General features: G+C 39.4%; 1 protein-coding gene across 1 annotated transcript; it reads left to right on the top strand.

Moving 5' to 3' along the window:
• Positions 1-6,739: 6,739 nt before the first annotated feature.
• On the top strand, positions 6,740-16,870 carry SNRNP27 (small nuclear ribonucleoprotein U4/U6.U5 subunit 27). Its single transcript, XM_060658605.3, has 6 exons — positions 6,740-6,849; positions 7,852-7,972; positions 9,448-9,560; positions 10,359-10,438; positions 15,392-15,456; positions 16,468-16,870. The coding sequence occupies exons 1-6, from the start codon at positions 6,816-6,818 to the stop codon at positions 16,520-16,522; spliced, it is 468 nt and encodes a 155-aa protein (XP_060514588.1). The 5' UTR covers positions 6,740-6,815; the 3' UTR covers positions 16,523-16,870.
• Positions 16,871-25,048: the final 8,178 nt, after the last annotated feature.

Genomic DNA, 25,048 nt, shown 5'->3' with positions numbered 1-25,048 from the left:
CTTATTTTTGTCAAAAATGAGATGTATGGTTGTCATGATTTATATATGGTTTGCTCCTTGTGTTTACTGCTATTTTGCAAATAGCCATGCACATCTTCTTTCCAGTCAGAGTAAGTGCTATTTGTGATTAATGTATATTTTTAGTATGTTTTAAAGAATGGGAATCATTTTTATGTATCTGTATAAATACCCATTTGGAAAAAGAATAAATAAGTTCTTATATAAAATGGACAAAAAAATTTAGTTGAAAACAGAATTTTTTTTTTCTTTCTAGTTAGATTTTTTTCCAATTAGATTTAACTTTTGGAATTTGATAGTTTTCTTCCCCAGTAATATGTCCACAGGTTCATAAATTGCTTTTGTCCTTTCAAAATTCATCCCCTTTGACTTAAAGGAACCTTTTAAATGCCCCCCTCCCCCACTCCCTAAGCTGTAGTTTAAATGTTTCAAATACAATAATGTAGCTATATCAAGAGGCTAATTTTTTTTAAGTTTATGTATTTTGAGATCACACGTACATGCACTTGCACGAGCTGGGGGAGGGGCAAAGAGGAGAGAGAGAGAGAGAGAGAGAGAGAGAGAGAGAGAGAGAGAGAGAGGGAGAATATCTCAAGCAGGCTCTGCACTCTCAGCGCAGAGCCAGACACAGGGCTTGAACTCATCGTCCGTGAGATCATGACCTGAGCCAAATCAAAAGTCAGATGCTTAACCAGGTGAGCCATCTGGCACCCCAAAGGGCTACATTTCTCAGTTTTATATTTGACTATAATTATATCTTTCATGAGATGCTTTTTTTTCTCTTATTCTAGCATCAGAGGTTCCTTGCTAAAAAATATAAGTAATAATCTTAATTTGAATTATGTGATTAATTGAATTTTTAGAGATATTGGGAGAAAGAGCAAGTTTGAATATATTAGTAAAATTAACTATTTCATTTTATAAATTAACCAAATTGGAATTCTGTATGGTTCTTGTCCATTGGTTCTTTCCTAGCCAAATTGCTTACATCATCCGCAAACAATAACTACTTCTTCAATCACAAGTAGGTTGTGTTCTAATCTGAAAAACTGGTAATTGTCAACTAGTGGTAGTAAAGATCTGCTTTTGTTTTTGTTTTCTTAGCAACTTTTCATTCTTTCCAATAGGAATATTTTCACTGAACTATTAATAGTGTCAGCTGAAGGTATCATATAAACCATTATATACAAAAGCTTTTGTGTTTGTCTGCCTTTGCCTTATAGCCTTTGCCAAGCCTTTTTTTTAAGCTGTCAAGGCCATAAAACAATATTTACCCATTAATAATTATTATCTAACTTGGTTATTAGAATCGATTCACTGGATTATCAGTAAAGAAGAGGTCTCTAAGAAAATATTCTAGAGTCTCATGCTAAATTATTTTTTTAAGTTTATTTATTTTGAGAGAGAGAAAGCACGAGCAGGGAAGGGGTAGAGACAGAGAGGGGGAAAGAGAATCCCAAGCAGGCTTCTCACTGTCATTGCAGAGCAAGACAGCAGGCTCAAATCCACGAACAGTGAGATCCATGACCTGAGTCAAAATCAAGAGTCTGCCGCTTAACCAACTGAGCCACCCAGGTGCTCCTCTCATGCTACATTATTAGAGGACTATAAACGTACCCTTTTTAAAAAAAATGGATTTGCCTTGGGGCGCCTGGGTGGCTCAGTGGGTTAAGTGTCTGGCTTTGGCTCAGGTTGTGATCTCACAGTTCATGGGTTCAAGCCCTGCGTCGGGTTCTGTGGGGACAGCTTGGAGCCTGCTTTGGATTGTGTGTCTCCTCTCTCTGCCCCTCCCCTGCTCATGCTCTGTCTCACTCTCAAAAATAAATAAATGTAATAAATTTTTTTAAAAAAATGGATTTGACTTGAAACTTAGCAAGATATAGGCAAAATTAAAATAACAGTGGTAGTCAGTAGCTTTATTTATTGAGTGTTCAGTGGCTAACGCTCTATCACATTTTAAGTCTTTCAATGGGATTGCCATTATATAAAGATAATTTTCAATATCAAGTGCAAAAGGTTACCAAGAGTCACTGTGGCTATTTAAGTTAATTAAAATTAAATGAAAGTTAAAATTTACTTCCTCAGTCACACTAGGCACACTGTGACTAGTAAGCACAGGTAACTAGTGGCTACAACATTTCCACTAGTGGCTGCTAGTGGAAATACAGAATATCTCCCATCTAGTTGCAGAAAGTTCTATTGGCCCAGAATATTGGTCTATTACAATATTTGTATTTAACGTAAGTTAATTATAAGTTAATATTGGACTATTTATGTTGAAACTGTATCAGTTATAGTCCCTTAAAGATGACCCATGTAAATAATAGAAAAGATAACAGAGCCAGGGGTGCAAATGATAGATAACTTATCAGTCACCTGAAATGATATGTTGAGTCATGATTTCAAGCAATGTGGACCTAAAAAACAAAAGGCATAGTACATTTCCTCCCCAGCCAGAGAGTTTGACATTTTTCCCAAGGTCCAGGCATATATATATATAAGCAAAAGAGTATGAAAGTATAAGAGTATAAAAGCAAAAAGCCTCAAACATCATCAGTCACTGTTAACTAGTGGCCAGACTGCATCTAATTAGGGAAGAGTTAGATGACTTAATCAACAGCATGCATCCACATGTAATGATAAAGTAGGATATTTTTGTAAAAGCTGGTGATTCCTTGTTAAATAAGATTAGCAATGCAAAACAAAATTCAACCAAGGCTAGAAAATAGTACATTTGAGACAATCACAGATTGTTAATGTTGGTTCTAATGTAAGGGACATGTGTACTTTAAAAAAATTTTTTTTTTTAACGTTTATTTATTTTTGAGACAGAGAGAGACAGAGCATGAACAGGGGAGGGGCAGAGAGAGAGGGAGACACAGAATCTGAAACAGGCTCCAGGCTCTGAGCTGTCAGCACAGAGCCCGACGCGGGGCTCAAACTCACGGACCGTGAGATCATGACCTGAGCCGAAGTCGGACGCTTAACCGACCAAGCCACCCAGGCGCCCCAGGACATGTGTACTTTAAATACAGTTTATTGAAAACTGTCTGGTTGGGGAGGGAACTTAAAAGTGTGATCACAGGTGTTGACCTGGCCCCACTGAAATTCCATTAAAATGGAATGGGGGAACCTCAAACTATCAAAAATATAGAGGATTTTCTTCCAGATACTGTGCTGAAAGAGACACAGTGCTCAATAATCTACATCCTGAGAGAAGGCAACTTGATCAGTAAGGAAGCCCTGCTGAACCCAATTTCTGTCCCACATATTAAAGGGGAAGGAGCCTTTTGGAGACACCATCTCTTTTCACACATAAGGTTTAGTCTCAGGACTGTCCCTTTAGGGAACTTATTCCTTTGGTTTTTTCCTTTTCTCTTCTGTATCTTTACTTTTTTTTTTCTCTATACTAACTCACTCACATGAATACTTAAATGTGCTTAAATTTCTCCCATCTTTGAAAAAAACTTCATTTACTTCCACCCACTGCCATTATTTTACTTGCATCAGCTAAACTTCTCAAAGGGTTCTTCAAATTTCCATCTCCACTTCAAAAGCCATTCACAAACACTGAGTCAACAACTTTGTTGCTAAATTTTATGTTAGATGTGGTTTTATTGTTTTTTTTTAACAGTTAAAATTTACCACTTTTTGGGCGCCTGGGTGGCCCGGTCAGTTAAGTGTCCAACTTCAGTCATGATCTTGCAGTTCGTGGGTTTAAACCCTGTGTCCGGCTCTGTGCTGACAGCTCAGAACCTGGAGCCTGCTTCGGATTCTGTGTCTCCCTCTCTCTCTCCCCCTTCCCTGCTTATGCTCTGTCTCTGTCTCAAAAATAAACATTAATTTTTTTTTTTTAAATTTACCATTTTGTCCTTAAAAAGGAGCCTTTTTTTAAACTTCTCTGACATCACACTCACCCAGTTTTCATTCTGTTTCTCTGGCCACTCCTTAGTCTCCTTTTTTATTTATTTATTTATTTATTTTTGGGACAGAGAGAGAGCATGAACGGGGGAGGGGCAGAGAGAGAGGGAGACACAGAATCGGAAACAGGCTCCAGGCTCCGAGACATCAGCCCAGAGCCTGACGCGGGGCTCGAACTCACGGACCGCGAGATCGTGACCTGGCTGAAGTCGGACGCTTAACTGACTGCGCCACCCAGGCGCCCCCTTAGTCTCCTTTTGATGACTTGTCTTAGTCACCTCTGGCTGTCTCTAGGCCCTTTTCTGTCCTGCGCCTGCACCAGGTGATTTCATGCACTCTTATGGCTTCAAATGAACCTCTATATTCTGATGATTTATTTTTCTGTAATTCCAGGCTGGATTTCTCTTCCGAGCTTCAGATATACATCTAGTTGGCATCTCCTCTTGTGTGTTCAAAATGGCACCTTAAATTAGCTTGTCCGTATCTGAACATCCTCTTTCTCCAGAATTTATCATATATGCCTTATCTTAGCAAGTGATGCTACCGTCTATCTACCCAGTTTCACAAGCCAGAAACCTGGATGTCATTGTTGACTCTTCTAATTGGCTCATCCACTGTAGCCAAAATCATCAAATTTGTCCAGTTGTAGGAACTATTTCTCAAATTCGGCCACTTTCCACCTTACCTACTGATACCATTCAAGTACATGCCACTGTAATTTCCGATCTAGATTATTTTGCCAGCCTCCTAATATATTCTGCCTCTAGTCAAGTATCCATTATCAAGTGTTCTCTGAATACTCAAATCTGATTCTCTCCCATCCTTACAACCCTTCGAAGATTCCCTGTTTCCTTTGCCTCAGGATAACACTTTACCATAGATTATGAGCCTATTCTAGCCTCACTTGCCTCTCCCTTGCCCCTTATCCTTACACATTCAGTGTCCTCTGCCTGAACAATCTCTTCCATTTCTCCACACAAATGTCACCCCATTTCCCCTGGCTAATTTCTACTCATTTTTAAGGTCTTGTTTGGACATTATTTCCTCTTGGAAACTTCTTGACAACCCTCACCCTCAAAACCAGTTAGGGATCTGTCTTGTGTGTCCTCACAATCTTGTTTTTCCCCTATCAATGAATGCACTTTTCACACTGTTTACTTGTTTGTATCCCTCACTGGACTGCAAGCAGCTCAAGAGCAGACTTTTGTCTTTTCACTGATCAATCCTCTGCTATATAGGTGTGCAATAAATGTTTGGGTGAAAACTGTATTTGCCTTTTTATTTCTTTTTTGATGTTTTGCCATCTGGGGCCCTGCTGAGACTGCCCTTTTCAGGGCTAACTGTTCCTGGAGATAGCAAATGTCTCTCCTTCTAGCCAATAAAAGCCCAAACACTCTGACCACCTTCTTTATCAAACTTTCACAAGTGAAGGCAATATGGCTCTGCCCCAATGACCTCAGAGCCAGGTACCAAACAACTCCGGATAGCCCCAACATCTCAAAGCGGGCTGAAATTTTTCTAACCAATCTCAAATCTCTTAGTCAACTTACCATGTCTCTGCTATTCCTGCCTGCAAAAACCACAATAAAGTCTCTCATCCATGCCTGGCCCTTGCCCCTTCTGGTTCCTGCCCCACCCTAGCGCTTGCTTGTGTGGACTCAAACTTTGCATATGTTATGTTTAGAATTGGTTTGATATAAAATGTTTTATGCATGTCGGGGCGCCTGCGTGGCTCAGTCGGTTAAGCCTTAGACTCTTCATTTCCACTCAGGACATGATCTCACGGTTTGTTAGATGGAGCCCGGAATCTGGCTCCACAGTGCCGAGCTTACTTGCCATTCTCTCTCTACCCCTCCCCTGCTCATGGCACTCTTCTCTCTCTCAAAATAAATAAACTTAAAAAAAAATGTTTTATGCATGTGGACAAGAACTGGGAAGAAAAATGGGGGTGGGAGGAATAAGAACAGTATCGGGTGTAGTATTCCGCTTTACCAGGCCTTTCCATGATATCTAGCACATTTTAACACCCATCGTGGACACAGAAGATGGGGAAGCCACTGGGAAAGTGTGGCTGGAGGAGCGGAGAGGACAATTCTCTTCTCACCAAAATCTTGTTACCAAAGTGGCAGGGCTTTTTTTTTTTTTTTCTTTTCTTTACTACTCAATACCGTTTGCCAAATAACCAAACATATTTGATGGGAAGCAAGTTAATTTATTCAGTGGCCAGAGAATAGAGAAGGGGAGCTCATGCTCCAAAGTCACTTTTTCCCCATTTGGTCTGATGGTCAGGGTTTTATGGGGTTGGAGTAATTACGGGGCTGGTAAACAGCTGACCTGGAGGTTTTGAGGGGAAGGGAGAGGAGTCCTCTCAGAACCAGAGTGCCAACTCTTTTCTTCCCCAGAATGGTGCCCTCGAATCTATCAAGGCACTGCTAGCTGTGCTTTTTGTTATTACGATTAGATGGTAATGATCCCGAGGCCATCTGGAAGGTTCCCAGGTAGGCTGCCCTGAATCAAATCGGTGGGTGGGTCACGGGGCGGGAGCAGGAGGCTTGTTTGTGGACTGTGTGGCTTCCGGCATTTGGCCTTAGTTTCTGGTGGCAAGCAGCACCTGTAAGCGGGGCTCAAAAACTGGGCTTGTTTGGAACTTGTTAGCGAGTCCCTAGTGACAACCTCTGGGCTCAGGAGCCGTGGAATCCGGGCAGGCCGCTTGATTTCTGGGCAGGCTCAGCGCAGCCTGCCTTCTTCAGACGCCGGAACCTTCCAGAGAGACCTTTCTACGTTTTCCAGTCGGCGGTGAAAGCTCAGCGCCCGGCGCTCCCGGAAGTTGTTGCGCAATCGTTTCCGGGGCAGGGTGAGGTGGAGGAAGATTCTCAATGGGTCGTAGCCGCAGCCGTTCTCCACGGAGGGGTGAGTCCAGAAGGACTTGGGCTGGTCTGGGGCTTGGTCGGAGACGTGTCCTCCCTCTTTCCTTCTGCAAGTACGAACGTAACGGAGACAAGGGCCCTTTTCTCCCGAGAAGAGTGAGAGTGGACAGGGGAACGAGGACCTGAGCCTTATACTCCAGCGGTTTGAAGGCAGTTCCTCCCCAGCCCCTAAGTTAGAGTTCGTGGACACCTTGTCATCCTCATACAGTAATTTGTTATATTTGTGACTGAGGGATTTGAGTCAGACCACGATTCGCTCAATTTCTGGTGGCATTGTGCAAGTCATCCATCCTTTCTGTGTCCGAATTCCCGTAATTGGACATTGGGGGTGGGGGGTAATACTACCCATCTTTGAAAACTGACTTGAGAATTAATGTCACATGCCGTAACACTCAGCACGTGATAATGCCTGGTTCTTGAATGTTCAATGTTAGTTTCCTTCCCAGTTTATATAATAGGAAAATCGACATTTAGAATTTTGCGTTCAAGGAGCTCACCTCGTAATATCTTCTGGCTCCCACCCCCATAAATGAAGCAGTGGGATGTAAAGAACCCAGGACTTCGATCAGGAGATCTGACTTAAACCCTTGATTCTCCCCCTTTCTGGTTAGTTTTTATCACCTTCAACTAGTCAAGACTTGATTTTTTAAAAAGTTAATGAGGCCACGATGCACATACGACGATTGAGCACTTAAAATGTGCTCAATCCGAATTAAGAAGTGCTTTTTAAGTGTAGAATACACTCCAGATTTCCTTTTTAATACGGAAATAAATGTAATATCTCAATTTTTAATATTGAGTACATGTCGAAATCATAGTTGGGATATATTTGGGTAAATGACATAGTGTTAAAATTAATTTTACCTGTGTTTTTTTAATTTGACTATTAGAAATGGCTGGCATTATATTAATATTGATGGCACAGCTCTAGATATTTGAGGTAATATTTCGACTCTGCAAAAAGATTTTCTGTGTTTGTATTAAGAGCGCAGGCGGTCCAGGTCCACGTCTCGTGAGAGAGAACGCAGGCGCCGAGAAAGGTCCAGGTCCCGGGAGAGAGATCGTCGAAGGAGCCGCTCTCGATCTCCGCACAGAAGACGCTCCAGGTGAATGCAGAAAATAACCAGAAGTTTTACCACAAGTCCCAAAGAAACTAGTCGCTGCCCTTAATTTTGTTTTTTTATCACTAATAAGGCATTTACAGTTTCATGAAATGAGGGGAACTTAAGCCCACCTTATTTTATTTTATTTATTTTTAATTTTTTTAACGTTTATTTATTACTGAGAGAGAGTGAACAGGGGAGGGGCAGAGAGAGAGGGAGACAGAATGGGAAGCAGGCTCCAGGCTCTGAGCTGTCAGCACAGAGTGGACGTGGGGCTGGAACCCATGAGCCACCATGACCTGAGCCGAAGTCCAACGCTTAACCGACTGAGCCACCCAGGCGCCCCTTATTTTATTTTTTTTAATAATTTATTTATTGTTTAATTTACATCCAAGTTAGCATATAGTGCAGCTATGATTTCAGGAGTAGATTCCCTAATGCCCCTTACCCATTTAGCCCATCCCCCCTCCCACAACCCCTCCAGTAACCCTCTGTTTATTCTCCATATTTAAGAGTCTCTTATGTTTTTGTCCAACTCCTTGTTTTTATATTATTTTTACTTCCCTTCCCTTATGTTCATCTGTTCTGTATCTTAAAGTCCTCATATGAATGAATTCATATATTTGTCTTTCTCTGACTAATTTCACTTAGCATAATACCCTCCAGTTCCATCCGCTAGTTGCAAATGTCAAGATTTCATTCTTTTTGATGGCAAAGTAATACTCCATTATATATATATATCACATCTTCTTTATCCGTTCATCCATCGATGGACATTTGAAGCCCACCTTATTTTAAACCCAACATTTCCATTGGTAAAATTGGGTTAATAACACCCTGACCTAGAGTTGCCTTGAGGAGTAAATAAGAAATAGTACATGAAAAACATTAGCATTGGGTTTGGCGGGAGTAAGAAATAAGTGTATTGTATATTGGGGGTTTTCTTTTTTAATTTTTTTTTTTTAAAGTAATCTCTACACCCAATGTGAGGTTTGAACTCATAACCCCAAGATCAAGAGTCACATGCTCCACTGACTGGGCCAGCCAGGGGCCCCTGTTTTGTTTTTACTGACTTTTGGGTATTAAGAGTTTATTCAAGTATATAGCCAAGAATGTGAGATCTTGAAAGAACCTTAGAAATTGACTCTTGATTCTTAATAAGTGTCAGTTGCTGTTTTAGTCAACTTTTTGTGTGTTTGTAATTATTAGAAACTTAGTTACATTTTCTGCCTTAAAATTTTTTTTTAGCCCTAGCTGATGATTAAAGCAGTAAACTATATTTTTGGGTTTTGGTTGACAATCAAAGGGCCTAGGCAGAACCTTCTTCCTTATTCTGCTATGGGGAATGGACTCCTCATTCTCTGGAGCCTGGCTTTTGTTCAGCCTTTACCTTTTAGGAACTCATGTATATCATTGCCAGTCAACACAAGTGACCAGGTATATCTCTGCTTCTGACATCTTCACTTCTTCAATATTAGATCCCCAAGACGGCATAGATCCACATCTCCTTCCCCTTCTCGACTAAAAGAAAGAAGAGATGAGGAAAAGAAAGAAACAAAAGAAACAAAGAGCAAAGAACGTCAGATTACTGGTAATGTTATTAGATAAATAACTGTAGGAAGAGTACAGCCTTGTTTAGATAACTTTAGTCATGATAAAATTATATAAGTATAATTTGGGCACATTTTAATATTAAATTTTTTATACAGTTCATTGCATATGGTTTTGAGATTTTGTTATCATTTGTACCTTAGTGAATTCGTATTTAGCTGTGGTGCTCCTGAGATAGGAAGGACAGTTAAAAACATGAGAATATTCCATTTTGGAAGTACCTTTAAAACTAGTGTCAAATCTGATATTAAAGTCTCCAAATATGTCCTTTTAAAGCAGACCTCTCTGGTGGAGGATAGAGAGCACATTCCTTCTTAGCATCTTAAGTTATATTGTGTCCAGACTGAAGAAGAATTTTTTCCATTAGACCCAAGTCTTTAGCTAATTATTTTGTGTATTCTCTGCTGCTGAAGTGGAATGACTATTAACCTATTGCTACCTTTTTATACAGATGTCCCCCTCCCCCCATACAAAAGTCAAGCATTCCTATGAAACCTTACTTAAGCTGAAATGGCATAAAGCAAAGAGTATCCCTTACCTTCTGAAAATTTGTGATATGCCAGTTTGCTTTTACAAAAGACCTACATTAGCACAGTAATTGCTTTTTTCTTAAAATTAAAAATCCTCTTTGGGTGTCTTTTGGTTAACGAAAATAAGTACTAATGTAGGTCTTTCATAAAAGTAAAGTGTTGTACCACAAACATTGGGAAGGCGGGATACCTATATATAACGATGATAGAGTTTTCAAAAATATTTTATTTTTCCGTTATTTTTGCAGAGGAGGACTTAGAGGGCAAAACAGAGGAAGAAATCGAAATGATGAAGTTAATGGGATTTGCCTCTTTTGACTCTACAAAAGTAAGTAAAACATGCAGCCAGTTAAACATTCTGATTTGAATTAATCTATTATGATTATCACATTTTCCTATATTCTTTTGCTGTTGCTTGTAATGTCTTCCATTGATATGAGTCTTGTCTTTAGAAGACATTAAGTATCTATGTGAAGGGCATTGAGAACACAAAGAAGGAAGCAATGAACTGCCATTAGAATTCAGGGACTGTTTGCCTGATATTTGATTTTGATCTTAAAGGTGATCAGATGAAGAGGAGGAAGATCATTTCAAGTAGAGGGAAGAGCTCCTAAAAATGCCATGTAGGCATGAAGAAGCATAGTATATTGCAGGAATTTCAAATTCAGTGACTGGTAAAAGGGTGCTGATGGGATAGTGGCTATGAATGAAGCTAGAAAGAGGGATGGGGGTGCCTGGGTGGTTCAGTCAATTCAGCATCTGACTTCTGTTCAGGTCATGATCTCACAGTTTGTGGGTTCATACCCCATATAGAGCTCTCTGCTGTCCCCGTGGAGCCCATTTCGAATCCTGTCTCCCTCTCTCTCTCTGCCCCTCCCCTGCTCGCTCGCTTGCTCTCTCAGTCTCAAAAATAAACGTTAAAAAATATCTTTAAAAAAAAGAAAAGGATAGGAAGCAAATCGTGGAAGGCTTTTGATACTCTTAGCCATGCTAAGGAATTTAGAGTTGATTCTTTAGGTGTTGAGGAAAGGAAGCAATGATTTTTAAGCAGGATTACATGTGTGTTTATTTTTTTTTTCAAAGTTATTTTCTTTAATGTTTATTTATTTTTGAGAGAGACAGAGCATGAGTGGGGAAGGGCCAGAGAGAAAGGGATACACAATCTGAAGCAGGCTCCAGGCTCTGAGCTGTCAGCCCAAGACCAACGTGGGGCTCAAACCCATGAGCGGTGAGGTGACCTGAGCCTAAGTTGGACACTTAACCAACTGAGCCACCCAGGTGCCCCTATATGTGTGTTTAGAAAGATGAGCCAGGAGGGGCACCTGGGTGGCTGAGTCAGTTAAGCATCCAACTCTTAATCTCAGGGTCATGAGTTTAAGCCTTGTGTTGGGCTCCGAGCTGCGTGTGAAGCCTACTTTGGGAGAAAAAAGAAGAAGAAAGAAAGATGAGCTAGGACAACATGGAGGACAGATGGGAGACAGACGGTTTAGATTGGAGGCAGGGAGAAATGCTGGGTCATGCAAGTGAAAGATGATGAAGGTGTGAACAGAGACCAGAATATTGAGTCCCAGTCAGGAAGCAGAGGTGGTGGTGGTGGTGGTGGTGGTGGTGGTGGTGGTGGTGGTGGTGGTGGTGGTGGTGGGAGTGGAGTGGGTATGAGAGTGAGTAGTCATTGATGACTCTCAAGTGACAGGCTGAGAGACTGGGGGATAGGCTTAACCAAGAAAGGTCCTAGGAAGGGGAAGTGTTGTTAAGAATTAAATTTAGCTGTAGAGAAAGATGCCATTGGGTAGCTGCATGCATATCTCCTATCTCAGAAGAGAGGAAGATTAGAGAGTGAATGCTGTCTAGCCTCGATCATAACACTGGAGAGAATAAGGAAGTGGGGGAGGAAAAAGAAAAAAGGTTTGTGGAGAAGGAGATGAAGAGGGATAATAGGGAGGGAGAGGGGAAATGGAGAGAGGATGTGAAAGGAGAGAAGGGATAGAGAGAGGGAGCTAGTAAGAATAAACAGGGAGAGGGCTGCCTGGGTGGCTCAGTTATTTAAGCATCTGACTTTGGCTCAGGTCATGATCTCACTGTTTGTGGGTCCGAGCCCTGCGCTGGGCTCTGTGCTGACAGCTTGGAACCTGGAACCTGCTCTGGATTCTGTGTCTCCCTCCCTCTCTGCCCCTCCTCCGCTTACACTCGGTCTCTCTCTTTCTCTCAAAAATAAACATAAAAAAAAATTTTTTTTTAAATAAAATAGGTGAGAATTCATAGATCCCATAAAAATTAAGGAATACCATGAAGACAAATGGTATCAGTTATTTTTGTAAGGACATCTACAAGGATGTTAGTTTAGTTTGTATGCAGTTGCCTTTATGGCTGCCATCTATAAAGTCTGCTCCTTTGTGTTTTTCAGTAATGTTTTTTGTGACATTTCATCATTGATCTATGGTGATACCTTTTCATATGCCAATGTATTCTCTTATTTTCCCTTTTATTTTCACATTCTGGAAAGCTTCAAAGTTTGGTTATGTTTATTAAATGATAATTTTCTATTTCAGCATGTAAATCAAAACAGGCTAATAATATACAACTCTGCAAATAGTTTTCAAAAGTCAGTAAGCCTTTAGGAAATGAACTTAGTAAAAAGGTTAGCATCGTTTACTTTTTTCTAAGCCAGTCTTTCCAAGTCATGCCTATTACCTATTCTTGGGAAGGCAAAATTATATACCTCACGTAATTTCTCCCTCTCCCCGCCTCCCCCCTGCCTCCACACACAATATAGTGAAAACAGGAATAGAAAAATAAGACCAAAGGGTGCCTGGGTGGTTCAGTTGGTTAAGCATCCAATTCTTGGTTTCAACTCAGGTCATGATCTCATGGTTCATGGGTTCAAGCCCCACATTGGGCTCCGTGCTGACCGTATGGAGTCTGCTTGGGATTCTGTCTCCCACTCTCTCTACCCCTCCCCTGCTCACTCTCTCTCTCTCTCTCAAAAATAAATAAACATTAAAAAAATTAAAGAAAAGTAAGACCAAATATATTCATTTTTAGCTCCACCTCAAATATGTAGCTTACCTGTGCGTGCCTTTAGGCTAGTGGATAAAAATCCTGTTTAACCTAACACAGATACCTGGTAAGTGTGCTACACAGAAAGGGTATACTCTCATGAGCAGTAATGGGGGAGGGAGGGAGTTGGAGGTCGCATGTGTTTATGCGTGCATGTATGTGTGTGTGTGAGATGGCATTACCCAGTGATGGTCATATATTTAATAGTCATTGTCTGAGCACCTGCAAGTACAGTGGCCTAGGATGTGAGAATGCAAAGGTGACCCACATCCATATCCCTCCATCAAGGAGCTTTCAGTCTCATAGGGGAAGTAACATCATGTATATATGCATCATGATAATGCAAGGTAGAAATGGAGGGTATTGTGAGGGAAGCACAGTTAACATTCTGCAGAAGGGTAGAGTGTGCTTTCTGGCAGCTGAATCATTTGAACTGGGCCTTGAATGATGGATAAGAACCAGATGGTTGGGGTTCTTGGATGGGGGTTGAGAAGGCAATTCAGGCATGAAGAACAGCAAATAGTAAGTTAACTTGGCTAAATCAGAAGACCCATAAAGGAATTAGTGAAAAAGAGGGTAGATGCCACCTAAGAAAGGCCAAGATGTAAAGTGACACTTAACAGTAGCCTCTATTACTCTGTATTCTGATTCTTTTTATTTTTTATTTTATTTATTATTTAAAATTTTTTTTAATGTTTATTTATTGTTGAGAGACAGAGCATGAGTTGGGGAGGGGCGGAGAGAGAGGGAGACAGAATCCAAAGCAGGCTCCAGGCTCCAAGCTGTCCCCACAGAGCCCGATGCAAGGCCCGAACTCACGAACTGTGAGATCATGAACTGAATCAAAGTTGGACAGTTAACCGACTGAGCCACACAGAAGCCCCTAATGTTTATTTTTTGAGAGGGAGCATGAGCAGGGGAGAGGCAGAGAGAGAGAGAGAGAGGGAGACACAGAATCTGAAGCAGACTCCAGTCTCTGAGTTGTCAGCACAGAGTCCAACATGGGGCTCGAACTCGGGAACGTGGGGCTCAAACTCGGGAACGGTGAGATCATGACCTAAGCCAAAGTCGCACGGTTAACCAACTGAGCCACCTAGGCGCCCCTCTAATTCTTTTCAAAAATCAAAATTTGGGGGCACCTGGGTGGTTCAGTTGGTTGAGCGTTTGACTCTTGATTTTGGCTCAGATCATGATCTCACTGTTCACGAGTTCGAGTCCCACATTGGGCTCTGTGCTGACAGCATGGAGCCTGCTTGATAGTCTCTCTCTCTCTCTCTCTCTCTCTCTCTCTCTGTCTCTCTCTCTCTGTCTCTCTCTCTCTGTCTCTCTCTCTCTGTCTCTCTCTCCCTCTCTGTCTCTCTCTCTCTCTCCCTCTCTCCCTCTCTCCCTCCCCGTCTCTCTCTCCCTCCCCGTCTCTCCCTCTCCCTCTCTCCCTCCCCCTCTCTGCCCCTCCCCTGCTCGCACTTTCTCTATCTCAAAAATAAATAATGCATAAAAAACTTAAAAATCAAAATTCCAAGGCTATTCAAGAAATGGGATATCAATGAATGGTGACTATTCCAGCTGTGATTTGAGAATGCTATGAGCTAAAGTCGTAAGTTAAATTTTACGTGAATATGAATTTTCCTAGAGAAAATCTATAACTGGTATTTGGTTTCAAAGAATTCTTTGACCAAAAAAGGTTAGGATCGGGGCACCTGGGTGGCTCAGTCAGTTAAGCTTCTGACTCTTGATTTCCGCTCAGGTCATGATCTCATGGTTCATGAGTTTGAGCCCCTTGTAGGGCTCTGGTTGACAGTGTGGAGCCTTCTTGGGATATTCTTTCTCTCCCTCTCTTTTTCTCTCTCTCTCCCTCCCCCTCTCCCTCTGTCTTCCCTCCCCCCTTCCTCTGCCCCTCTCCTGTTTGCTCACTATCTCTCAAAAATAAACATTAAAAAAAAAAAGGTTAGGATCTGTTACCCTATTTCTCTGCATGCCTTGCACATAATCTATACATCATGAATGTTTGTTGGCTTGAATATTTGAATATGTTGCATTATGTGACTAAAATTGTGAACAGAGTTGTAACACTTGAGAATTCATGGAATATCATCAGGATTTGAAAATTCTCACTACCTTATTCATAAATGGATTTTGCCATGTAAGCATGTCTATAGGATCTAGCTCTTTGAAGCACTTAATATATCCTTTCCATTTTTTATATTTGTTTATTGCTTTTCTCCAGGGGAAAAAGGTGGACGGCTCTGTAAATGCCTATGCCATAAATGTGTCTCAGAAGAGGAAGTACAGGTAGGCTTAGCCCCCATTATTACATTTGAACTAATGATACAAATTATGTGCTTGAGAAAGAATTTATTTATGGGATAATCATGTTTGTAGGAAATGTACCAGTTTCCATATAGTCCTTTGTTTTAATATTCTTTGCTTCTATTCTGGTGTGTTAAAATAATTTCCAATTTATATGTGAACTAATTAACTATTATGGGGAAGGATAGTTAGCTTAAATGTTTTAAAGCTCTACATAGTTCTTCAAAACAGCATAATCTCAATTCTTTAAGCTTTAATTTCATTATAATTATAGGTTTAAAATAGATCCATCCTGAGTTATTTACCTAGATTGATTGTTTAAGGATTTCAACTGTAAATATATTTTTCTGTTAAGTATAGGCATATTTTATTAATGCCACAGAACAAACGAGTCCATATGTGAAATCTCACAGAATTCCTAATGAATTGAAAAGTTAAGACATTATCAAACATTGCCTTTCTCTTCTACCTTTACCATGGATAAAAGACTAATATTCTGATTAATTTAGAATATGAATAATGTAATCTGAGGATGCTGTGAGTTAAAGTGATGACCAGAATCATCATTAACTGTTCCTTGTAAAATTATCTTCAAATAGAGTCTTATGAGGAGAACTAGTACAATATGCAGTTGAATTTACTTGATGGATACCTATTTTGGAGCACTTCTTCATTTCTTAAAACTAGGTGTTTATAGGTAACAACCTATAAATATGGGTAACAACCTATACATACGGATTTTTTTCAGTCTGTAAAATCTTTCCAAATAATTTTGAAAGTATGTTTCCATACTTCTATTTGGATTTTAAAGAAATCTGAAAGGCTTTAGATTATTTTGAAAGTGAAACAATATCCTTAATTTGAATTAAATAATCATGAATACTTTTTACCCTAGGCTTTGCTATTTTAAAGATGATTTATGTTACTATTTTTTTATAAGAGGAGTTCAGAATTTTTTTTAAATAAACAATGAGTTTTCTCTTCTCATCATAGGCAGTATATGAATCGAAAAGGCGGATTCAACAGACCTTTGGATTTCATTGCATGAGAACTAAAATGTTAAAGAATGATTTTTTTTCCCTCATCTTGCTCAGAAGAGTGGATTTTGTATTTCGTATTTAATATTCATAAAAAAACATGATCACAGTCTTTACTCCCTGTAAAAGTAAGAAAATGTTATTTATGATGTGTGCATTTCACTTACCCTGACTCAAAAAAAGAAAGGTTAATATTTTTTCCGTTTAGGAAATGTCATTTGGGGCAATCATCAACCCCAGTTTTTTGTTTTTATTGTTGTGGAAGCTGTGTATGTTTTCTTCTTGGATGCTCGTTAGGACTTTTGAAAACACATAAAAGTAATTTGGATGTAAGTTTCTCAAATAAAGCAATATTTCTACCCTTTTGTATTTGATAAATATTTTTATTACTAAATAAAATTATCCCCCTACACATTTTCTTTTTTCCTACATAGATTTATATTTCATTAGTAATTTAAAAATAACTAGATTTTTGTATCTTCTGTGGTTCTTTCCCCAACTATTTACCCCATTTATTACCTTTTCCCCAGTTATTATTTCCCTCATTTATTTTTTCCCCTTTTCAAAAGCAGTACATGCTTATTATATAAAAACTTAGAAGAAACCAAAAACTAAACAGAAAGGCAAAAATCGCCTATAATCTACCCCCAGAAAAATCAATATTTTGGTATATGTCTTTCCAGCCCCTATGGTGTATATTTATTGACACCACCCATGATACTGGAATTTATATGCTGTTCTCTTGCTAATCTTTTTTCTCCCAAGTACTGTGAACATTTTTTAATATTCTTAGATATTCTTTAGAAACTTTTAGTAGCTACTTGGTTGTATAATAATTTATTAACTAATCTTTTATTAGTAAACATTGGCTTCCCTCCCATGACTTGCTGTTTTAATTAAAACTGAGTAGTATCCCTGTTACATATATCTTTTTGTGCTTGTTGCATTATTTCCTTAGGTTCATTTCTTAGAAGTGGCATTGCTGGGTGAGAACAGGGGTATATGTGCATGTTTTAGGAGTATGTATATATATATATATATATATATATATATAGTTAGAAAGGTAACAACCAACTCTCACCAGTAAAATATGAGCATTCCCATTTCATATATGTACACCAATATTGAGTGTAATAAATTTTTTTTTTTAATTTCCAACCTGGTGGGTAAAATAATACTTGGTTTAATTTGCTCAGTTTCTAAGGAGGATGAACATTTAAAAAATGCGTTAGCCATATATATATTTTTGTGGAATGCTAATTCCGAATCTTGGATCCACTTGTCTTGTGTCAAGACTTTCTTTTTCTCATTTGAAGGAAGCCCTTTTTATATTGAAGATAATAGCCACTACTCATTCTGTTTCATATCTTGCTGATATTTGAGGCTCTGTGGTTGGATTTTATTTTATTTTGAGTAAATAATACAAACACATGGAACACAATTCAGGTAGAAGAAACGGTATATAGTGATGAGCTAATTGTGTATCCTTTCAGAGATATTCCATATATATACAAACATGTATATATCTTATTCAGATGTAAGCAGACTCTACACCCTTTTGCATCTCACCTTTTTTTACTTACTAGTACATCTTAAGATAGTTTCTTATCAGTACATATAATACCACCTCTTTATTAAGGGCAGGAGTTCTAGTTCATTATAGGATGGACTATAATAGTCCCCACTGATGAGCATTCATTTTTTTTTTAATCTTTTACTATTTTTTTTAAGTTTATTTATTTTGAGAGAGAGAAAGAGCACAAGCAGGAGAGGGCAGAGAGGGAGAGAGAATCCCTAGCAGGCTCCGCACTGTCAGCACAGAGCCTGATGGGGCTTGAACCCACAAAACCGTGAGATCATGACTTAAGCTGAAATTAAGTCAGATACTTAAACAGCTGAGCCACCCAGGTGCCTCCTTTTACTATTTTTAAAAATTCTAAATAAACCTTTTTTTTTAATTCTATAATCACTATTATATGTAAATTATTTTACAAGACTTTTTAGCTGGATTTTTAAATCCTTATTGCATCTGAAATTTGACCGCCTACTGTAGTTCTTCAAAAACTTTCCTGACAAGTTCATTTCCTATAAAGAAAATAGTAGTACAGGGGCTCCTGGGTGGCTCAGTTGGTTAAGCATCTGACTGGCTTAGGTCATGATCAAATGGTTTGTGGGTTCAAGCCCCACATCAGGTTCTATGCTGACAGCTCAGAGCCTGGAGCCTGCTTCAGATTCTGTGTCTCCCTCTCCTATTTGTGCTCTCTCTCAAAAAATAAGCATTTAAAAATTAAAAAAAAAAAAGAATAGTATGACTACATTATATAATATAGTGTACAAAGCACCTTGGTTTATATAATCCTTATAAGATAGAGCAGGTACCATGATCTCCATTTCCCAGATGAGAAGGCTGAGGCTTTCAGACCAGATATTCAGACTATAAAGCCCAAAATATTGGCACTTATGCTACATAATGCCTTCAGTGCTTAAATATTTGAATGTGTTACATTAGTTGCACAACTTTTAGTGCCCATTGCACAAGTGTCACTGTCCCAGGTGGTTAGATTATTTTGCTTGGAATTTTTGCCAACTGAGCTAAATAATTACTACCCTACCCCTACTTACCAAAAAAGCTGTCTATCTCTAAATTATCCATGATAAAGACTATTTCTGACCACATTTGTGTACACTTAAGGAAGGCAAATCCAACTGTGGTTTTAATAAGGAAGCTAAAACTTCTGAGATAAAATAATATACCCAAAACCAAATTACAAGTTTTTGGATTGTCATCTTAGTGTGGTGTTCATAGGGATTTGACCTGAGATCCTCAAAGCAGCATACTTTGTGAAGTATGTGAAGGTTGGCTGGGTGGCTCAGTCAGTTAAGCATAGGACTTGGCTCAGGTCATGATCTTACAGTTTGTGAGTTCAAGCCCCTCACTGGGTTGTCTGCTGTCAGCACAGAGCCTGCTTCAGATCCTCAGTTTCCCTCTCTCTCTGCCCCTACCCTACTTGCATGTACACTCTCTCTCAAAAATAAACAAACCTTTTTTTTTTTTAATTGAAAAAAGAAAGAATGTGAGAATACCTGGTAGGTGAGTAGGTTTGCTGTCCATAGCTAACACCAAGAAATGGAAGAGGAGGACATCTTTGAACATCCAGAGATAAGACACCTATGATCCTAAGGGAAGTCCTGGTTTAAAGGAACTTTTATCCATCAGATCATCTGATTCTGTAAGAATAACAAATAAGGAGCATCTTTGTCTTCCTGTAACAAGTTGCTACCTCTCCGAGACATAAATTGTGCCATATCTTCTGTTTCCGAGTGTCTAAATATTGAAATTCTCTGGGACTCAATTCCTGGACTCTCCATTCTCTCCCTTAGTGAGTCTTCAGTGTGCCTTCAGATGTCTTCTGTCACGGCTCTCAAATTTATACTTCCAGCCTGGCCATTTTACTGAATTACAGGCTTGTATGTGCACCTAGATTATTAGGCACCTCAAAGTTAAGGTTAACTGAATTCTCATTTCCCTGCACAGCCTTCTCTGATGCTTCCCCAACTCAGTAAATGGCCCATCCGTTCACTCCTTGGCTCAGACCAAAATCCTTAGGGTCATCTTTGACTTCTCTTTTTCCCGTGCCCTACATTTGGTTCATTAACAAACTTTTCGGCTCCAACCTCAGAGTATATATTTTGAATCCAACCACTTTTTCCCCCCCAATTTATTGAGGTATAATTGACGTATAAAATTTTAAGAAATGTAAGTATCCCATCACAGTGATTTGGTAGGCATTGAATCCAACCATTTACTATCTATACTAACGTAAGCCATCTCTCTTGCTCGGACTACTGCAATAGCCTTCTAACAGCCTTCCTTCTTTTACCGCCTTAGTTTATTTGTATTCTTCACCTAGCAGCAGAAGCGAACCTTTTAAAATGTGCACGAGGTCACGTTGCTCCTGGCTCCAGTGGTTTTCTGTCATTTAAAGCCAGTCCTTACTGTAGTGTACAAGCCTATACAGTCTGGACCCTGGCTTCCCACAGCCTCATGCCCTTGCTATTGCCCTTGGCCATCCTGCTGACCTTGCTGTTCCTTGAGAACAAGTGTAAGTCTACCTCAAGAGTCTTCCCACTTGCTCTTCCTCCTGGAATGTTCCTTTCTGCTCCCCCACCTCCACCCCAATTTGTGTTTGTAGCTTCTTTAGGTCTCTGCCCCAAATAAGGTCATTCCTGACCACCCTATCCAGAACAGCAACCCCCTTCCCTCTCTGCCTTTTTTTTACTCTGTTTTACTTTTTAAAAATTACATTTAAAAATTACATTAAAAAAAATTGAGATATACACATACCACAGAATTCATCCTTTTACAATAGTCCCATTTCAGTGGTTTTTAGTATATTCAGAGTTCTGTATCACCACTGTCTCATTCCAAAATATTTCATCACCCCAAAAAGAGACCCAATACTCAATTAACAGTCACTCTTCAGCACCTGGCCTTAAACAGGTCTATTGATTCCTTCCTCAGGAATTTTGACACTGGAACTGAGTGGAACACATCCTCTCTCTGTAAGTGGCTGCACTATAAATGTTAACTTGGACACCTTCATCCCCCACCCCAGAAATTGCTAATGTACTTTTTGTCTATAAGATGTGCCTTTTCTGGACATTTCATATGAATGGAATCATACAGTGCATGGCCTTTTATATCTGGTTTCTTTTACTTAACAATATTTTCTAGCTTTGCTCATATTGTGTCACTACTTCATACCTATTTATGGTCAAATATTCTGGGAATATACCATATTTTTATAATTCATCAGTTGATGAGCATTTGTATTTCACTTTCTGGTTTTTATAAATAATAATGCTGTTGGGGTGCCTGGGTGGCTCAGTCAGTTGAGCATCCAGCTTCGGCTCAGGTCATGATCTCACAGCTCGTGAATTCGAGCCCCGCGTCAGGCTCCAGCTCAGAGCCTGGAGTCTGCTTCAGATTCTGTGTCTCCCTCTCTCTCTGCCCCTAGCCCACTTACATTCTGTCTCTGTCTCTCAAAAATAGAAAAACATTCAAAAAAAATTTATAGTAAAATAAATAATGATGCTATGAACATTAGTATGTTTTTGTATGAACATGTTTTCAGTTCTCTGGGGTATAGAACAGTGGAATTTCTGGGTCAGGTATGGTTTGGCTTTTTGAGGCATAAACCATTTTCCAAAGCAGCTGCACTGATTTTCCATTCCCACCAGCATGTGTGAAGGTTCCAGTTTCTTCACATGCTGTGCGAGGCTTCCTTTTCCTTAGAGTACTTATCATTCACTGCCCGACACACTGTATTCATTTATTACAGTCTGGTTCTTACACTAAACATCCAGCTCTGAGGATTGGGACTTTTATCTTGTTTGCTGCTGTAGTCCCAGCACCACACAGTGCCTGGCACCAGGTAAAGCACCCGATAAATATTTGCTCAATCCATGAAAATAGTTCAGTAATCTTTTTTTCTCTTAACCACTTCCTTTGATTTTTATGTTAACCCAAGTAATAAATGGACACATTTTTCCTAGAAAAAGTTTAAAACATGATGACAACGCCGAATGCCTTTTAACAGTACCCATAAGTCCCGGTCCTTTTGCCCCATCTTCACTATGAATCCTTTGCGGTGAATCCAGACCTTTGTCTATGCAGCTATGTATGTAACAAAGTTGCAGATAAGGAAAATGCATAGTTTGGACTTGGTTTTTTTTTTTTTTTTTTACATAAATAATATACTGTAGGAACGTTTTGCAGCTTATTTACTCAACACCGTCTTGTTTTGCAGCTTATTTACTCAACACCGTCTTGGAGGTCTTCCCATGCCAATATATATCTCTACTGTTTTAAACTGCTACAATAGTGTTTTGTGTAATATACCAGCACTGTTTAGCTATTGCTCTGTTTTTAAAATCACAAATATATGTGAGTAACCAATTTTTGGAAAGCAGAATTTTAGCTTTTTTTCTTTTATATTTATTCAATTTTTGAAAGACAGAGTACAAACAGGGGAGGGGCAGACAGAGAGGGAGACACAGAATCTGAAGCAGGCTCCGGGCCCTGAGCTGTCATCACAGAGCCCGAGGTGCCCCAGAATTTTATAGGTTTTTAAAGCTTAACATCATGATACTAGATCATCCAATAATATAATATGGGAGCATCCGAAGTAGCCACAAAAAGGGAATTACTATTATGAAAGTTGCAAATTTTGGTCCTGATTTTTACATGTCAAAGAATAAAATCAATTCCTCAGAAACGTATAAAACAAAATTCGCTATTTAATGTTTATTTTATTTTATTTTATTTTTAAGAGAGAGCAAGACAGAGCGCAAGCCGTGGAGGGACAGAGAGAGAGGGAGACAGAATCAGAAGCAAGCTCCAGGTTCTGAGCTGTCAGCACAGAGCCCGATATTGGGCCCACAGACGGCGAGATCATGACCTGAGCCTAAGTCGGACACTTAACCCACTGAGCCACCCAGGTGCCCCTAAAACACAATTCTTTTTAATGTCATAGTGGTTAGGTGTCAAACTCAGTTATAAATAGAGTTTTTTTAAATTCCCACAGTTTGGGAACTTTTTAGACATTTTGGGATTATAATACAACAGTTGTCTTCCCTGTCACCCTGAGGTACTCACTGAAGAGCCAGCTCAGCGTCACAATCCCCGTAGCATTTTTAATGGACCTGCCACTGGCACTGGCATTTACATACTATCCTATGCTTACCTGGAACATAAGCCCCTCAAAAGAAGGAGGCTGGGTCTTAGCCTCCTAGAAGATGCAGTAAAGGTTATCTAACAAGTATATCTTCTGTGTTCATGCTTCCCCATTTTCAACATTTTCTTTTTCCTTCCCAATTCTATTAGTTTATCTTGACGGCTGCTTGAAAATGTGAACTATTGTTGCACAGCCCATGTTTATGCATAACTTTTTAAAAATATTTTTTATTTATTTTTGAGAGAGTGCAGGCAAAAGAGGGACAGAGAGAGAGAGGGACAGAGGATCTGAAGCTGGCTCTGTGGGCTCTGCACTGACAGCAGTGAGCCCGATGTGGGGCTTGAACTCACGAACCTCCAGATTGTGACCTGAGCCGAAGTCAGACACTCAACCAACTGAGCCACCCAGGTACCCCTGTGCATAACTTTTTATTTAAAATTCTGGTCACAAAATGTAGGTTCAAACATTCTTGAATTCCCATTTTTTATTTTTGGGTTTGTGTCTCTTGGTCAATGCTTTTGTAATACCTTTGAGGCTCTGTGTACTGGGGGTCACCACTTATACTTTGTCTTAGGATTTTCACTTCTTTCTTCAACATTTGTACTTTTGGAGCGCCTGGGTGGCTCAGTTGGTTCAGCATCCACGTTCGGCTCAGGTCATGATCTTGCGGTTCGTGAGTTTGATCCCCACATCAGGCTCTGTGCTGACAGCTCAGAGAGTGGAGCCTGCTTTGGATTCTGTGTTTCCCATTCTCTCTGCCCCTTCCCTGCTCATGCTCTGTCTCTCTGTCTCTTTCAAAAATAAACATTAAAAAAAAAAAAACTTGTACTTTTAGATGATCTTAACTGCATTGTATACATCTGTGTAAGATAATTTCTAGAAAAAGTCTTTGTTTTATAACTTACTACTTGACGTCCAGTAGATGGCACTAAATCCCTTTGAAATTTATGACACTAATTCCTAGTAGGTGTTACTGGCTAATGGATAATTCGTTCCACCACAGCCAGGGAACAGAAAGGGTCCATTCTTTCATCTAATTCTGTGATTGTTATATAACTTAGTATTTTTGTTCACGGTTTAAGATAAACCTGGTGATGGGCACCTGTTGGGCTCAGTCGGTACAACATGCATGTCTGGATCTCAGGGTTATAAATTCAAGCCCCACGTTGGGGGTAGAAATTACTTAAGAATAAAATCTTAAAAAAAAAACAAAAACAAAAACACAACAAACGTGTTGGTATTTAAGTTATTAATTTACTATTTCTGACTCAGATTTCAACCTTTTTTCCTTTTTATGTGTGGTTTTCAATCAAGTTGATTCAAGGGGAAGGATCATGGTATTGAAAAATAAGACTGGGCTAAAGGAGTTGAGGATAAGAGAGAGGATAAAGAAATATGCTGAATATTCATGATAAAATCACAGAGAAAATATAAAAGTATACACAATCCAAATTTAAGATAATGAAATCAAAGTGTTTTCCGATTGTCAGTTTTGGTACTTTAGTAAAATTGTATTCATTTCATTATGATTTCAAATTTGTTTTACAAATAATTTGCAGTTAAAAAATACTCATTAAGGGCCGCCTGGGTGACTCAGTTGGTTAAGCGTCTGACTCTTGATTTTGGCACAGGCCATGATCTTCTGGTCCTGAAATCGAACCCCACATAGGGCTCTGTGCTGTCAGCATGCAGCCTGCTTGGAATCCTCTCTCTCTCTCTCAGCCTGCTTGGAATCCTCTCTCTCTCTCTCTCTCTCTGTCCCTTCCCCACTCATGCTCGTTTAAGTAAACATTTAAAAAA

This window comes from Panthera onca, chromosome A3 (genome assembly GCF_046562875.1).
Source record: "Panthera onca isolate mPanOnc1 chromosome A3, mPanOnc1 haplotype 2, whole genome shotgun sequence".
Taxonomy (NCBI): Eukaryota; Metazoa; Chordata; class Mammalia; order Carnivora; family Felidae; genus Panthera; species Panthera onca.
This window is presented reverse-complemented; position numbering and strand designations above follow the sequence as displayed.

Bases quoted from the DNA above. Each gene is read 5' to 3' on its own strand.
- SNRNP27 (XM_060658605.3), top strand. From the start codon at position 6,816: ATGGGTCGTAGCCGCAGCCGTTCTCCACGGAGGG. The intron at 9,561-10,358 runs GTAATGTTATTA...TTATTTTTGCAG, and splicing joins CAAAGAACGTCAGATTACTG to AGGAGGACTTAGAGGGCAAA. The intron at 10,439-15,391 runs GTAAGTAAAACA...GCTTTTCTCCAG, and splicing joins CCTCTTTTGACTCTACAAAA to GGGAAAAAGGTGGACGGCTC.